General features: G+C 38.0%; 1 protein-coding gene across 2 annotated transcripts; it reads left to right on the top strand.

Moving 5' to 3' along the window:
- Window positions 1-1,897: 1,897 nt before the first annotated feature.
- Window positions 1,898-14,485, top strand: mcmbp (minichromosome maintenance complex binding protein). Of its 2 annotated transcripts, none has more exons than XM_053232401.1 (16): window positions 1,898-2,160; window positions 2,521-2,606; window positions 2,924-3,064; window positions 3,638-3,679; window positions 3,993-4,083; window positions 4,218-4,343; window positions 4,531-4,685; window positions 6,009-6,106; window positions 6,200-6,369; window positions 6,458-6,581; window positions 8,001-8,118; window positions 8,242-8,407; window positions 9,590-9,723; window positions 11,996-12,160; window positions 13,814-13,902; window positions 14,010-14,485. In XM_053232401.1, exons 1-16 carry the CDS (start codon window positions 2,103-2,105, stop codon window positions 14,134-14,136), a joined length of 1,890 nt encoding a protein of 629 aa, XP_053088376.1. In that variant the 5' UTR covers window positions 1,898-2,102; the 3' UTR covers window positions 14,137-14,485. The 2 variants fall into 2 exon arrangements, with proteins under 2 accessions (XP_053088376.1, XP_053088375.1); XM_053232400.1 differs by having other exon boundaries at window positions 1,899-2,160; window positions 3,990-4,083.
- Window positions 14,486-14,637: the final 152 nt, after the last annotated feature.

Below are 14,637 nucleotides of genomic sequence, written 5' to 3'. Positions count from 1 at the left end.
GGCCTTGGGCCAGGACAAGCCTAATAAAGCTTCTAGTCTGAAACACCAAATAAAATGAGAATCTGTGTTTGAAATTAAAATCCTCCTATGGATTGTGATTGAATTGAAAGATTTGAAAAAGACCTGGTAAGACTCTCTTATTCCATGAGGGATAGGTGACATAGAGCAATAAATTCAGGGCCTTAAACACAACTACTGACAAAATGTGCTAATGATATGTAATTCTTAAATAACTTGCAACTGTTCAATTTACCTTAATGCTGTGGCAATGACTACTCATGTGTATACTTTATGTTTGTGTCTATTGTGTAATGGTGCTGCACTTGGTACTTGTGCACATGACAGCAAAAGTTTCACTAGCAGGCTAAAAATGTGACATATAATCCCATTTAGGTTTGTCTACATTGCCCCAGGTGTAAATGAGTGTGAATGTGTGTGTGCATGGCGCCCTGCGATGAACTGGTGTCCCATCCAGAGTGTATTCCCACTTCACCGCCAGTGTTCCCAGGATAGGCTCTGGATCCTCTATGACCCATAACCAGATAAAGCAGTTCTTGAAAGTGAGTCAGTGAGTAAATCCATTTCATATATAACGGCAATTAAATCCTTTTCCAAATTTAATCAGTCTCATATAATATCCCAATTAAGACTTTTTTCTAATTAAGTCTATTTCATATACAGTATAATCCTTAAATGTTCACCCCTTGAACTTTTCCACATTTTGTAGCATTACAAACTGCAACTGAAATTTAATCCAATTCAGTTGCAGGTTGTAATGATGCAAAATGTGGAAAATCTGTACTGTGTGTCTGTATCTTTCAGATAACTGCAGATACACTATATAGCCAAAGGTTTGTGGACACCTGACCATCACACGCATATGTGCTTTTTGGAAATCCAATAACAGACTTAGTCCCCACTTTGCTGTTATGATAACCTAAACTCTTCTGAGAGTGTAGCTTTTGGAGTATAGCTGTTGGTGTTCCAGTTCATCCCAAAGCTTTTCAGTGGGGTTGAGGTCAGGGCTCTGTGGAGGACAGGAGTTCTTCCACTCCAACCTTGGCAAAGCATGTCTTCATGGACTTCACGTTGTGTACAGGGTCATTGTAATGCTGGAACAGGTTTGGGCCACTTAGTTTTAGAGAAGGTAAATTGTAATGCAACAACATAGAAACACATTCTATACGCTCCAAGCCCAAGCCCAAAATGGCAAAATATTAAGATTTTAATGGTCTTAACAAATCATTGGTCAGGAAATTAGCCTGAATTAAACAAATAAGTAAAAGAACTTAGTATGGGATAGTGTTTCTCTTTGATTTCTTTAAATGTTTAAGCCTTGTGGCCAAATAACGACTGATCTTTTAAGAAAATAACATCCCAGAAGATATTTTTGGAAAAAATTATACACCCAGACATATATTAGTTTAAATTTTACATCAAACATATTAATCATTATAATAATTTTACTTTTGCATACAAGAAGACTATGTAAGTGAATTTCCCTGTTTCTAGCCTTTCTCCATACACTTCACTGCAACAAAAGTAAACCAGCAAATTGTGGCACAGGAGCTCTCAGGAGTGCATTTGTTTAATTCTTGCTCATTTTCTGATCAATGATTTGTTGTTAAGACCATTAAAATCTTAATAGTGCCCTCTTTTTTTTGCCCAGGAGTGTACAATTATGTGCTTCCAGCTCTGGGGAAGACTCACATATGGGTATGATGGTAAGGTGTCCACAAACTTTTGGTCATATAGTGTAAATGAATACAGTTAGGAGGAGTTGTTGAAGTGTTATTTGTCTACTGAACTGATTTTATTAGCCCACTTGACATTGGGATACGTATAAAAATGACTTTTATTTGTAGTGTATCTTCACTCTGGAGTAACGTCACCACAGACAGTGAGGCACTGCTGAGCCCGAGTCGAAGGTCACGTGACTGGGCGCGCTACGTCATTTTCCCGCCACGGTGAATCGCGTGCGCTTCTGGGTGGAGGGTGCGGGGCTGTGCAGCGTGCTTCGGAGTAGTTTGGCGTGAGCAGCATTGTTAGCACTGTTTGTGTATTGTATTTAATTTCTTTACAGCTTTCCAAGACCTGTGGCTATGCCTTCTGTTGAAGACTGGATCAACAACCCACTGGGTGTTATCGATGGGATTTTTGGTAAGAGCCAGTCACTAAGTCCTGTAAAAGCATTGCTGTGCCCCGGTGCCATTCTTACTGATACAACTTTTGGCTAGCAGCAGTTAGCTTGCTATCTAGCTAGCTAAGCACATTGACATTCTGGTTCTGTTTACGCGCGTGAGCTAAACTGACGTGTGTACAAGGTACTTCTGTGCAGTTAACGTACATTTCAATGGCTGTAAGTAGACTTAGCATGATTAGCTTGATTAGCTGCGTGGTCTCTTAGAGACTAGTAGCATGCTAATTAGTATAGCTTAGTCCAAAAAATATATATATGAAATACAAAGTATTCTGTTTATGAGCTGTTAGTTTTATACATAGTACTTTGTCTATTTTCAGCTCAGAGCAGCTCCAGTCCAGACTGGGAGAAGAAAGCAGTGGAGTATTTCAAAGAGAAACTGAAAGTAAACAAGGCACAGTCCTGGGTAAGTGTTGTTGTGTGTGTTTAATGGTGTGTGTTTCCTTACCTGGCTCATTTATTAGATTTCACAATGATGAAATTACTTGAACTGGGGATTAGTTGAATGTTTAGTTAAAAGTTAAATGTTTGGTAACTTTTGTATGTGTATGTGTGTGTATATGTAAATGTGTAAATGTGTGTGTGTATGTATGTATGTATGTATGTGTGTGTATATATATATATATATATATATATATATATATATATATATATATTTCATACACGCACACATGTATGTGTGTGTATATGTGATTGTAATTGATGCACACTGATGATGTTTAGGTTCCCTCTCTGAATGATGTGCCTCTGCACTACCTGAAGCCCAACAGCTTAGTGAAGTTCCGCTGTATGGTCCAGGACATGTTTGACCCTGAATTCTTCATGGGGGTTTATGAAACAGTGGATCCTTCAACAAATGCAAAAGTATGTCAAACACATTTATTCAGGGTTTTTTTTTGGCTTTTGCTTTTATGTCTTAACAGCTCTGTCTGTCATAGGCTTAAATGGTACATCCAAACTTTGTGTTTGTTGACACATTGATATGTATCAAATTTCTTATTTTTTTTTTTACTATACATTGGGCTGTTTTATGTTTCTCACATTCATGGCTTACTGTTTTTCATCACAGTTAAATATTACTGTAAGCATTATTTTATTTACAGGATTATGGACGATACTTTATTTAATAATTGTTAGTGCAGTTATGTTACATTGACTGAAATATGTCTTTACGTTCATATAAAGTTTTTTTTTTTTTTTTTTTTTTGTCATCAGGATTTGTAGCTCCTGAAGATTTTATTTGGATAAATGCATGCATGTCCAATACAAATAGTGGCACATTACCTTCGTTTTTAAGTACTTTGGGAGTTTCCTGGAGGGGAGTGATGTGAGATCACACTTGTGTAAAATACAAACATGAAGCCATTTAGTGCAGACTGTACATGCTTGATGAAACCTGTTTTAACTTGATTTTTGGTGTTTGTGTTCAATTTTCAGGTGTTGAGATGTGGAAAGTACAAAGATGTTACTGACTGTGGGGTGAGTAATCAATCTTGCAAGATTTAGGGATTGTTTATTTTAACTTTGCAGCACAATGATTTAAATATAACGCAAGTTCTTTCTATTTAACAAAGTTTTGTCAGTTAATGCTTTGAAAGAATTTTTCTTCTTCTCTGTTCTCACTGAAGTATTATGTTCTACTAATAGTTACTTTCAGTACTCTTGCCTCTCTAATTATTACATTATTAAAGTAAAACAGCATTAAGGTTTTTTCTTGATGTAGTGCACAATGTGCATAACTTACCAACCCAGACTATTAAATCGAACATGAATATGTGTCAAATGTCAGCAGGTGGATTTCAACTCAAGAAAAACTGTCACTTCAGAGAGACAGACTTTTTATTGTGTCCCTATCCCAGGAGAATCTCAGTGGGTGAAGGAAATATCCTTTTGATGGAAAGCTATCAACTATCAAACAGTTTTTATTAATTATATTTGACAAGTATAGAAATCTCCTTTTGACTGTATGAGAAGTCATCTGCTGTTGGGAAGTCTTTGTCTTTAACGGTTGTGAACAGCTATGCTGGTGCCAGTCAAGCTCGAGTAGTACCCTCCACGTCCTACACCCCAAACAGGCACAAACGCAGCTATGAAGAGGATGAAGAGATGGACACACAGGCTCAGCAGAATGAAGAAACCTCTGGTAAAAAGATTTTTTTTATTGCCACATGTGGACTAAGTTTGGTCAGAATTGTCTCAAAAAGTTAGGCATGTGTCGTCCCCCACCCCAGATGTCCTGGGGCTGATCGGATGGATGTTGTATATTAGACAAAATTGGAAATTCGAGAGCATCTCAAAAAGCTTGCTGACATTGTTTCTTCTGACAATAGGACCACAGAACGTATCCGACTCCCACAGGAACGTGGACTCAAAACGTTTGGAGACAGAAGCTCCTAGTCAGAACACATCGCCCTCGCACTGCTCATCTACCCTAGATCTCAACTTCCCTCTGCCTGGAGAGAGAGGTCCAGCCTGCCTGGTTAAGGTAGAACACTTTGTGCATTTTAATTTAATTCTCAAGACTTAATACTAGCCCCGTGTTCACACTAGCAAGCGCAGTTGACACCAAACCACATCTTCGTCAACAGCAGCGAGTGGAATTTTAATTAATTTTCTCAATTCTGTGCATTGCAAACATGATTGCTCCAGTAAGTTTCTTGTACCAATCACATAGTATAGGGAGTCTTATGGCCTCCAAATATACCCTCACAACGTAAGTTCCTTCATGCATTTATTTGCCATTCAGTTATGTAATGATATAAATATATCATTACATCTTTATATATATATATATATATATATATATATATATATATATATATATATATATATATATTTATTTATATATATATATATATATTTATTTATATATATATATATATATATATATATATATATATATATATATATATATATATATATATATCTTTTTTTTTTTTTTTTTTTTTTTTTTTTTTTTTTTAAATGCAGTGATTACATGGACATGAGCCGCATGTTGCTTGTTCCTGTGAATTTAGGGTACCCTGGCCACTTGATTCATGGGTGGACAGCTCAGTAGCCTGGGTGCCGGGGACAAGCAGATTTTGTGTCCATGCTGTTAGTTTTTAATTCATAGTTGCATGGTGGACAAGGAGATTCAACAACCAGAAGAAGAAAATAAACACTACTTTATATTGACTTTTAGTTTTCATTTGTTTTTTTTTTTGTGTTTTTTTTTTTTTTCTCCTTTATGTTTCATTTATGTGTGTATATAAACTTCATAGTGCTGTGACACACCTTGATGCTGCAAATATATTGCGTGCTACTCATTCTCATCACCTGCTGCCGATCTGGTTGACGGCAAAACGAGTTTTACTAGGCACGTTAACATGCACAGATGACTGACAGTCTTTTCAGGATCAGGAATGCACAGGTTTGTGGAAACACTGAGGAAACTGAGCAAAGTAAAGTCTGGCACAGAGCTGCCATTTAGCACAACATGCAGTCACGTCATGGTTAAACATCTGAAGAGAAAATGAAGACACTAGCCAGACTCGAATAATATCTTGTACGTGTAGTTTGAGGACAGAACACCACAACTTGTAACTAAAATGCTCACAAGCAGTGTTTTGTCAAGCAAAAGTAATGTGCTTCATCATCATATACTCCTTTGTTTTTGATTTGTTCAGTTCAGTTTTATCTGTATAGTGCTTTCAATGTCCGTAATTTCTAATATCATTTAATATTATTACAATAATGAGCTTACTTTTTCCTTTTTGAGATACAGAACTAGGTGAGCATTGTCCGTATGTTTGTTTAACACTGGCAGGTATACAACGAATGGGACAGCTTCAAACTGAACGACATGCTGGAGGTCTTTGGCATTCTCTCAGTCGACCCCGCTCTCAGCTTGGTAGCTGAAGACAAGTAGGGCTTTTGGTTGTTTGAAATGATTTATTTAGAACTTTCCACTTTGTTTTCAAGAGGGCAGTATTTACTTAAAGAGAATCTGTCTTGTAGGGAAGCATCATCTTTCCTGGACCCTACAGAGAGCATGGAGACTGTGGAGGAGCAGAGAGCTCACAGTCCTCCTGCGTCACTCGTGCCTCGTCTACACATGCTGTACGCCGAGCCGCTGCAGCACAACAATCCACTACTGCCCTCTGCCGTTTCAGAGGACAAGGGAGCCTGTAAGACTGTGGATCAGATTTCCATTGCTCTGCATTGCTCTATAATGTCACAAGATTTATAATCTGCTTTCTCTATACCTTTTTTCAGTTTTAAACAGTGTCATAAGCGAGATGAGTTCAGTCCGAGCCGAGCTGCTCACTTACCTCACACACGTCTTCCTCGGTGACTCGCTTGCCGCCGAGTATCTCATTCTCCATCTCCTCTCTAGCGTGTGAGTGGATCAAAGCACCACACAAAGCCTGAGCTTCTTTGGCTTTATGATGCGGTTCGAATATGTAGGATCTGCGACTGTACAACATGTCATTTATTTAATAGTTATTGCAATTTGTTTTAATCTAATTCAAGAAACTACATATTGTGATCAGCGTGTAGAAGTGTAATTGCTGTGTGCTATTTTTGACCATTCCTGTGAATTAGAAAGAAGGATTGATTCATGGCTACATCAGATTTTACAGACTTAAAATAAACACTATGGATAATAATCCTTATAAGATAATTGCTATACAAGCTTTATTTACTACATTCTCTTATATTTATAAAAAATCCATCGGAATATGATGGGACAAATTAAAGTTTAGCAAACACATTGAAATCCTTTCATATCTATAATTGCTAATATAATTTTTCATCTGTATCAATGACATTACTCGGGTCATATTGATTTTATACCACAGCGCTGGTGAATTCTCAAATCCGACTGGTCAGATGGTGATGATTAATTTTTCTATAATTGCCACAAGGCAAAACACAGTTTTATATTAATGTGATAGTATACGTTACTGCAAAAACTCATTTACAGGGACTTGTATGAAGCATACTTCATAGTAATCTGAGGCTTATAATACCAGATTAAAAACATTTTTTTTAACAAAGAAAATTGTGTAGTGGTCAAAATAGTGAATTTGATATTTTCTGGTGTTTTACACTAGATGTTTAACATTTATAGGAGGAATCTCAGATGTTAGCACTTTCTAACAGTCAGTAAGGGTTTTTGGAGAGTTTTCAGGACAGCAGACCAGCCTCTACTTTTCAATTTCTCCGTAATATATGAGATGCTAGTTTTTTTTTTTGTTTTTTTTTTAATTATTATTAACTTCAAGGGAGAAAAAAGAAAGGCTGGATAGGGGCTGACCGTTTATAGCTGCCACAATAAGAGTGATGACAAGAAGTAAATTTTTTTGCAGATGTTCCACATTAACTGTAACTGTAATCGGTTAAAAAAGTATGATTTGTTTTTCATTAATAAATTATAAAATGGCAAATGTTGCATGTTCCTGTGGCTTAAGAGGAACAACACACATGCTGTTATTGGAAAATAATGTTGCCACCCCGAAGTTTATTAACTCCACTTCACGTCGGGACACATCACACCGCCCCGTCTTTAACAGCACGCCCCTTCGTGTTTTAGTCATTACTTAGTCATTGTTTAAGTACGCCATATCTGTACATTAGTCATACAGTGAGCAGTGGGTATGTGGTGAACCTATAACAATTTATTCTGTCCATCTTACATGGATGTCTCAGACTATATATGATTACACATTAGTCATGCTAGCTCGGATTGTCAATATCTAATGTAACACATATATAAAGCCTGATTCCTAATACTATATGCATAATCATCTTGTAGGTATGCCAGACGAGATGTTCTTCCTCTGGGTAAATTTGCACTGAATGTCAGCGGCTGCCCCCACACTTCTCCCTACACAGAACAGCTCTACCAAATCATCCAGCAGCTTGTGCCATCTGTGAGTACTGCAGAATAGGTGTCATAGAATAATTTTCTTTCTTTTTCTTTTTTTTTTTTTTTTTTTAAAATAAATCGTCTCTATATTTATTCTCTAAATGACCAAGTTGTACTCTGTGTGTAGTCGTATCGGCTGTGTATGAGTCTCCACAACATGAACACACAGCGCATGGTGCCACGGAAAGACTACACAGCCAACCGGCTGGTAAGCGGAGCTCTGCAGCTGGGCAGAAACACCTCTCTTGTTCTGGATGAGACGCAGCTTGAGCAAGGTCAACTGGACACAACAGGTCAGAACACTGTAACAGCACTGTCATTTCATGCTCTCAGTGTAAGATGTGCTGCTGTATCGGAGTGCAAAACATTTTTAAAAGATGTGATTTATTTGGGTTTGTGTAAAGGTTTGTTTAATGTCTAGTCTAGTGATCAAAACTGTTTAAATTTGAAGAGACAAATATGCAGCTGACTGCATTCTTAGCCTCTTCCCTTAAACATAAACCAGGCTTCGACTGGAACTGTTGTGTCTGAAGGTGTGAAGGGTTGTCATTTGAAAATCCAAACACTGCTAATTCATGTTATTAGATTTACAGCCACATTACCTGCTACTGTTGAATGATGAAAAAAATCTAAAGCTGTTTTTGCATCATGGCATTCTGACATTACTGTAGGTGTTAATGTGTTATTGTGTGTGTGTGTGTGTGTGTGTGTGTGTGTGTGTGTGTGTGTATGTATATATATATATATATATATATATATATATATATATATATATATATATATATATATATATTATATTACATATTATATTATATTACATATTATATTATATTACATATTATATTACATATACATATTTATTGTATATATATATATATATATATATATATATATATATATGTGTGTGTGTGTGTGTGATTTGGTTCAGTTTATCTGAATTGATTTTACTTTGCTTGTGCTGTATTTATTACCAATGGTGGCATTTTAAACATCAAGGAAAACAGTTGATGCAAAGTGGAGGTTGAATGTCAACCTTGATAATATTTTTCTCGCATGCTGAGCACACACACAGTGCAGAGTGAGGGAAGTCCGTCTGTCTGTCTGCTTTAGGTAGGGTGTTGACACTGTAGAGCTGTATGGCAAAACAATAGTGCAGTGTTGCATTACATGAGAGTCACTCAGACTGGCATTTGTCACTGTGCCTCCTGTTTCTAAAAATCACCTACATTCCTTTCCACACTACTGTTGTGTATTATTAGAAATAGCACATGCACACTGACCCATTGGCTAAAAAATTCTGGTTAAAAAGACATTATTCAGCTGGCACAAGCAGAATTTTTTCCGTGTTATGATTAAGTCATACAGGTGTGGAGCAGCTCTCGTTTGTTCGCACTTGTATCATGAATTCAGTGAGTAGCTTCACATGCTTTCACTCATGTATGCTCTATCAAGCTCTATGCATCTCTGTGGCCTAGGCGTGCGGAACATCACAGCATTGGGGAACCTGATCTCCTGGCAGAAGGTTGATTACGACTTCAACTACCACCAGATGGAATTCCCCTGCAATATTAACGTGCTCATCATGTCCGAGGGCCGATCGCTGCTCCCGGTAAGAACAGCAGGCTGTACATCTTTCTGTCGTTTTTGCACAGTCAGGCTCTTGCAGACACTAGAGGGCCAGCAGGGAGGAGAGTGCTCTTAGTTCCTCGTTAGGAAGTGGTGGGTGGTGGTGCGCTCTCAGGAGACTGATATGCGCATTGCCGGGTGTTTCCATGGGCAGCTGTAGAGACAGGCTGATATTTCTGTTTCGATCCACAGAGGCCTTGTCAGCTCTCTGGCTGGGGTCTCAGTGCTGCATCACGCTGATGCTAAACACCGTATGGAATGTGCTGTGCTATTCCTGTGTGGTGGCTCATGAGTTACCATGGCTGCAGCTGCACTACAAGGACGGGAAGGGGGCCAGGACAGACTACCCAGCTAATGACTTGACTTGACAAAGCACTGCTTAATATTAGAGTTTGGAAAGATCAGTATTATTAAAGCAGTTCAGACTTTAAAAAGGGTGGCTGTTCTGTTTAACTCCCTCACTAGCTCTGTAAAAGAATTACAATAATAATATGAAACTTGCAAGCAGGGCTGCATAGTAATGACCAAAATGATAATCAGAATTAATCTTCTCAGTATGAAATCACAATTATTCCTGAATATACACTCACTGGCCACTTTATCATCACATTCATGTACGTATCCAATCAGCCACCCATGTGGCAGCAGCACAGTGCATAAAATCATGTAGATAGAGATCAAGAGCTTTGGGTAATGTTCACATCAAACATCAGAATGGGGAAAATGATGAATTTTTTTTTGTTCCTGTTTGAAAGCTGTTAGGCAAATACACTAAGCATAGAGATATGGAGGTGAGAGCTGGGGAAGTATCCTGTTGGAGTTGTATTTATAATAAGGTGTAATTTTCCCCTGTTAGTAACATGTTATTTTAATCTTTCTCAGGGTCATAAATGTATCCAATGGCAATATTATTAACATGGAAAGATTGTTCAACGGTAGATGCCTTAAATGATTAAACAATTTGCTCCATCACTGTGCCTACTGCTGTCTGACATCCACCTAAAATGCTCTAGCACGTAACACTTACCAGTTAAATTGTACAGATGAGAAAAACAACAGTGATTTTATTTTATCAACCCATTGAAATTAATTTGTGGTTACACTACTGACAGCGCAACACATGACGTGGTTCCGAATCAATTTAGACACAAGTGTGACTTGCATCAAACACAGCACACAGTCGTTGATTTTAACTCAGACCGCTAACAAACCAGCCGTGATGGAAACCTGGAGAGCACTTATATATGCACAGCGGTTTACAGAAACTGCCCTTCAGATGGCTATGCTACAGATCTACTGTGAATTCTGGTTAGTGTGAAACTGTTGAGCTGTAGTGTACTACAGGCCGTTTCAGTGTTATTTTTTCCAAGTTCACAGGGTCCAAATGCAATGAAGCTGCGAGCCTTGTGTTTGACACGTGTGCCATAACACTTTCTTCTGATTAGTTTAACTTTCTAGAATAAGCATGCTTTGAGACAGTTAAGTTCAATCAAACTTAGGTACAACCTTCATGCTCTGTATGCTACTACCTCTGTTACTGCAGACCAGTTTGTAAGAAGTGGTAGAGCTCATAATAAATAATAAGGAAATTTCACGATACATGATCTGAGCAGCAAATTTGTCTCGCCAGTATTTTGTACCGTGATATTCACACCTACTCGTGCACACTGTGAACCTGCCCACTCAAACCAGCCATCTGGCACCAACAACCATGCCACGGTCAAAGTTACTGAGATCACATTTTTCCCTATTCTGATGTTCGATGTGACCATTAACTGAAGCTCTTGACCTGTATCTGCATGATTTCTTGCATTGTTTTGATGCCACAGGATTGGCTGATTGGGTAAATGGATGAATGAGCAGGGGTACAGGTGGTTGGTGAGTGTAAGTTTATCACTGTAAATCAACAAAAACCTCTCTTAACATTCTGTGCACTATAATCCTGTATTTAATCATGTGTATAAATCTCTGAATTAATAGCCTCTGAATCGATACTCACATTAAGGGGCTTTTTTAAATAAATATCCAAATAAAAGACAAAACATAAAGAAGGAGTTGTGGTTTATTGCACTGATATTAACATAGCTAATTAGCTAACTATGTTATTATGATGAAAATAATTCTTTGTGCCACGCTACTTGGAAATTGAGTTTTCATTATTCAAAGAAAGAGACTACTTAACTTTTGTTAAGGATTTGTGAAGGATTTATACATGCATGTGCATGTTTTTAGATTATTAACTTCCTGTTTTTCAGTGTGACTGTCAGGTGCATCTGTGTCCCACCGTGAGCCCCCCTAACCTGGAGGAGTACCTGAAGACTGTACAACATGCACAACTTCCATCTCAGCTCAACAAATACCGTGTGTACCTCACCGTGGCTCGCTCACTGGACTACAGCATCTCTGACCAAATTACTAAGGTCAGCTATGCTTTCTTTTTTTTTTTTTTTTAAAACCACCTGCATGTATGTTGCCTTTAATCTGTAGGTATGAGTGGACTAATCAGTAGTTCAGACTTTGATAACATTAAGGAGAGTGCTCATGTGCTCATAATTGATTCATCTGTTTGGTGGCCAGTGAGCAGTTTAGACTTTTAGTGAGAACTTAAACAGACATCATTAGTTTTAGTTAAACAGGTCTCAAACAGAAACAGCTAGATGCATATGTAAAAACATTTATCACTGTAAAATTAATAATAATAATAAAAATAATAATAAATAGCATGAACATGAAGTAATATGGTCAATCATTCATCTTCAGTAAGCACTTTATCCTAGTCAGGGTTGTGGTGGATCCAGAGCCTATCCCAGGAATACTGGCTGTGAGGCACCCTAAATGGGACACCAGTCCATTGCAGAGCACCACACACACACGCACACACATGCACACACTTATTCACACCTAGGATGATTTAGCATAGCCTCTGCTTCTGCTTAGCAGCATGTTTTTGGGAGGTAGGAGGAAACTGAACAAACCGGGGAAAACCCACACGGATACAGGGAGAATGTGTGCAATTCCACACAGACAGAAACAGGGCTCAGGATCGAACCGGGAATCCTGGAGCTGTGAGGCTGCAAACATTAATTATTATTATCAAATGGGGGATTAAGAATGAATACACTTTATGAATAAATAGGCTATTATAGGGTGCAATAAAATTCTGGGTACATTAGTTTCAAAATAACTCACACTTTAATCAGTTCATTTCCACTTAATAGCATTGGAGATTTGAATTGGTGGGTTTATCATTCATTTCTGAGCCTTTATGCCTAGCAATTAAAAGAAAATGTCATGAAAGCAAAAAGGTATGCTGGTAGGGGCCCCCCTTCATTCAGTGCTGCATATGATTCCTAGGTCTAGCAGCTTAGGCAAGACAAAACTTGCTCATATCACAAGTGTTTTCGGAGTGGGTATTCTCCACCTCCTGTGTGTTAATGCTGTGTTCCGGACAAAGCCCTGAATGTTTTAAATAAGTTGAGCAAATCAGGCAACAGAACAGAGGCTAAGTATGCTAATCAACTTGGATGAGTTAACACTAAATGAAAACTATATTTAACTACATCTGTTTGCACTAAGGTTTAGTGGATGCCCCCATTCACGGGGCACGAGGGCTGACTAAATTGTCTGATGAGGATGAAAATGATGTAAATCTATGCTATGGCCTTCACAGTCAGCAGTTCTCAACCCATTTGAACACCTGTGGAAGATTTTGGATGGTGTTTTAGACAGCACTACCCACGACCATCATCAAAACCACAACTGAAGGATTTTTTATTTATTTATTTTTGGAAAAACGGTGTTTGTTCTTCCAGTACAGTTCCGGAGACTGGTAGAATTTATGCCAATGCACTTTGTTAGATTTTCCTTTGCTGCCCATGTATACTGTCTGTTCATACATTCATCTTCAGTAAGCATTTTATCCTGGTCAGAGTCATGGAGAATGCTGAACACTGTGCAGGAGGCGGGAATACACCCTGGATGGAACAGCAGTCCATCACAGGGCACCATGCACACACATACTTTCACACCAACGGGAAATTTTAATTAAACTTTTCTTTTATTCCCAACGTTAGGCAGTAGAGGAAGACTTTGTTGAAATGCGTAAGGACGACCCTCAAAGCATTTCTGCTGAGGACCTGCACAGGATGCTGGTAGTCGCAAGGTGGGTTGGATTAGTTTACTGGATTAGCTTCATTGTTGACTCAGCACTCCTGACTTGAATGTACAAATTCTAATTTAAATACCAATTGTCTGTGTCTCTCCCTTCAGACTGCTGTCTTTAAGTTATGGGCAGACGACTCTTTCCAGAGAAGGCTGGATGAAAGCCAAGCAGCTAGAAATTCTGAGGACTAGCCGGACACAACAGCATAAATGTGTGAATGGCAATGAGCCTTAAACTTAATGTCTAAGTTTCTTATTAATCGGGATAACAATTAACATGTTGATGTTAAGTAATATTGTGATTTCTCTCTTTGTACAGCACCAAGGTTTTCTTTTTCTTTTTTTTTCTTTTTTTTTACTCAACCCTTTTTAAAGGCGTGAGGAAGAAAAATAAATCCATGGGTATTTTTGAATATATTTTTTGATAAGTCTCGAAACATTGTGCCGAAACGCATTTATATTGATTGATAATGTGACAAAACAAACTTGTAAGAGAAAACATCCTTGCAGGAAAAGCATTTAACATTCTAGCTCAGAACTTATTAGAGAAAATTAAAATAAAGTTGATATCTTCTAAGAGGAAATTTCTACTTCTCATATCTGGATGCTTTGTCTTTCAAAACCTGTACTACTGGAATTACACGCTGAACACACTCCCTGGGCTGTCTGTGAAGAATGACACTTCCAACCATTTCACCCACATCCACACACTGCCCTGTCCCCTCTTTTCTACCCA

Source organism: Pangasianodon hypophthalmus, chromosome 3, assembly GCF_027358585.1.
Source record: "Pangasianodon hypophthalmus isolate fPanHyp1 chromosome 3, fPanHyp1.pri, whole genome shotgun sequence".
In the NCBI taxonomy this organism is placed as follows: Eukaryota; Metazoa; Chordata; class Actinopteri; order Siluriformes; family Pangasiidae; genus Pangasianodon; species Pangasianodon hypophthalmus.
This window is presented reverse-complemented; position numbering and strand designations above follow the sequence as displayed.

Excerpts from the sequence above, each read along its gene's own strand:
- mcmbp (XM_053232400.1), top strand. The coding sequence starts at position 2,103 with ATGCCTTCTGTTGAAGACTGGATCAACAACCCACTGGGTGTTATCGAT. Across the intron at positions 2,161-2,520 it reads TGTTATCGATGGGATTTTTG|CTCAGAGCAGCTCCAGTCCA; the intron begins GTAAGAGCCAGT and ends GTCTATTTTCAG. Across the intron at positions 3,680-3,989 it reads AAGATGTTACTGACTGTGGG|CAGGTGGATTTCAACTCAAG; the intron begins GTGAGTAATCAA and ends GTCAAATGTCAG.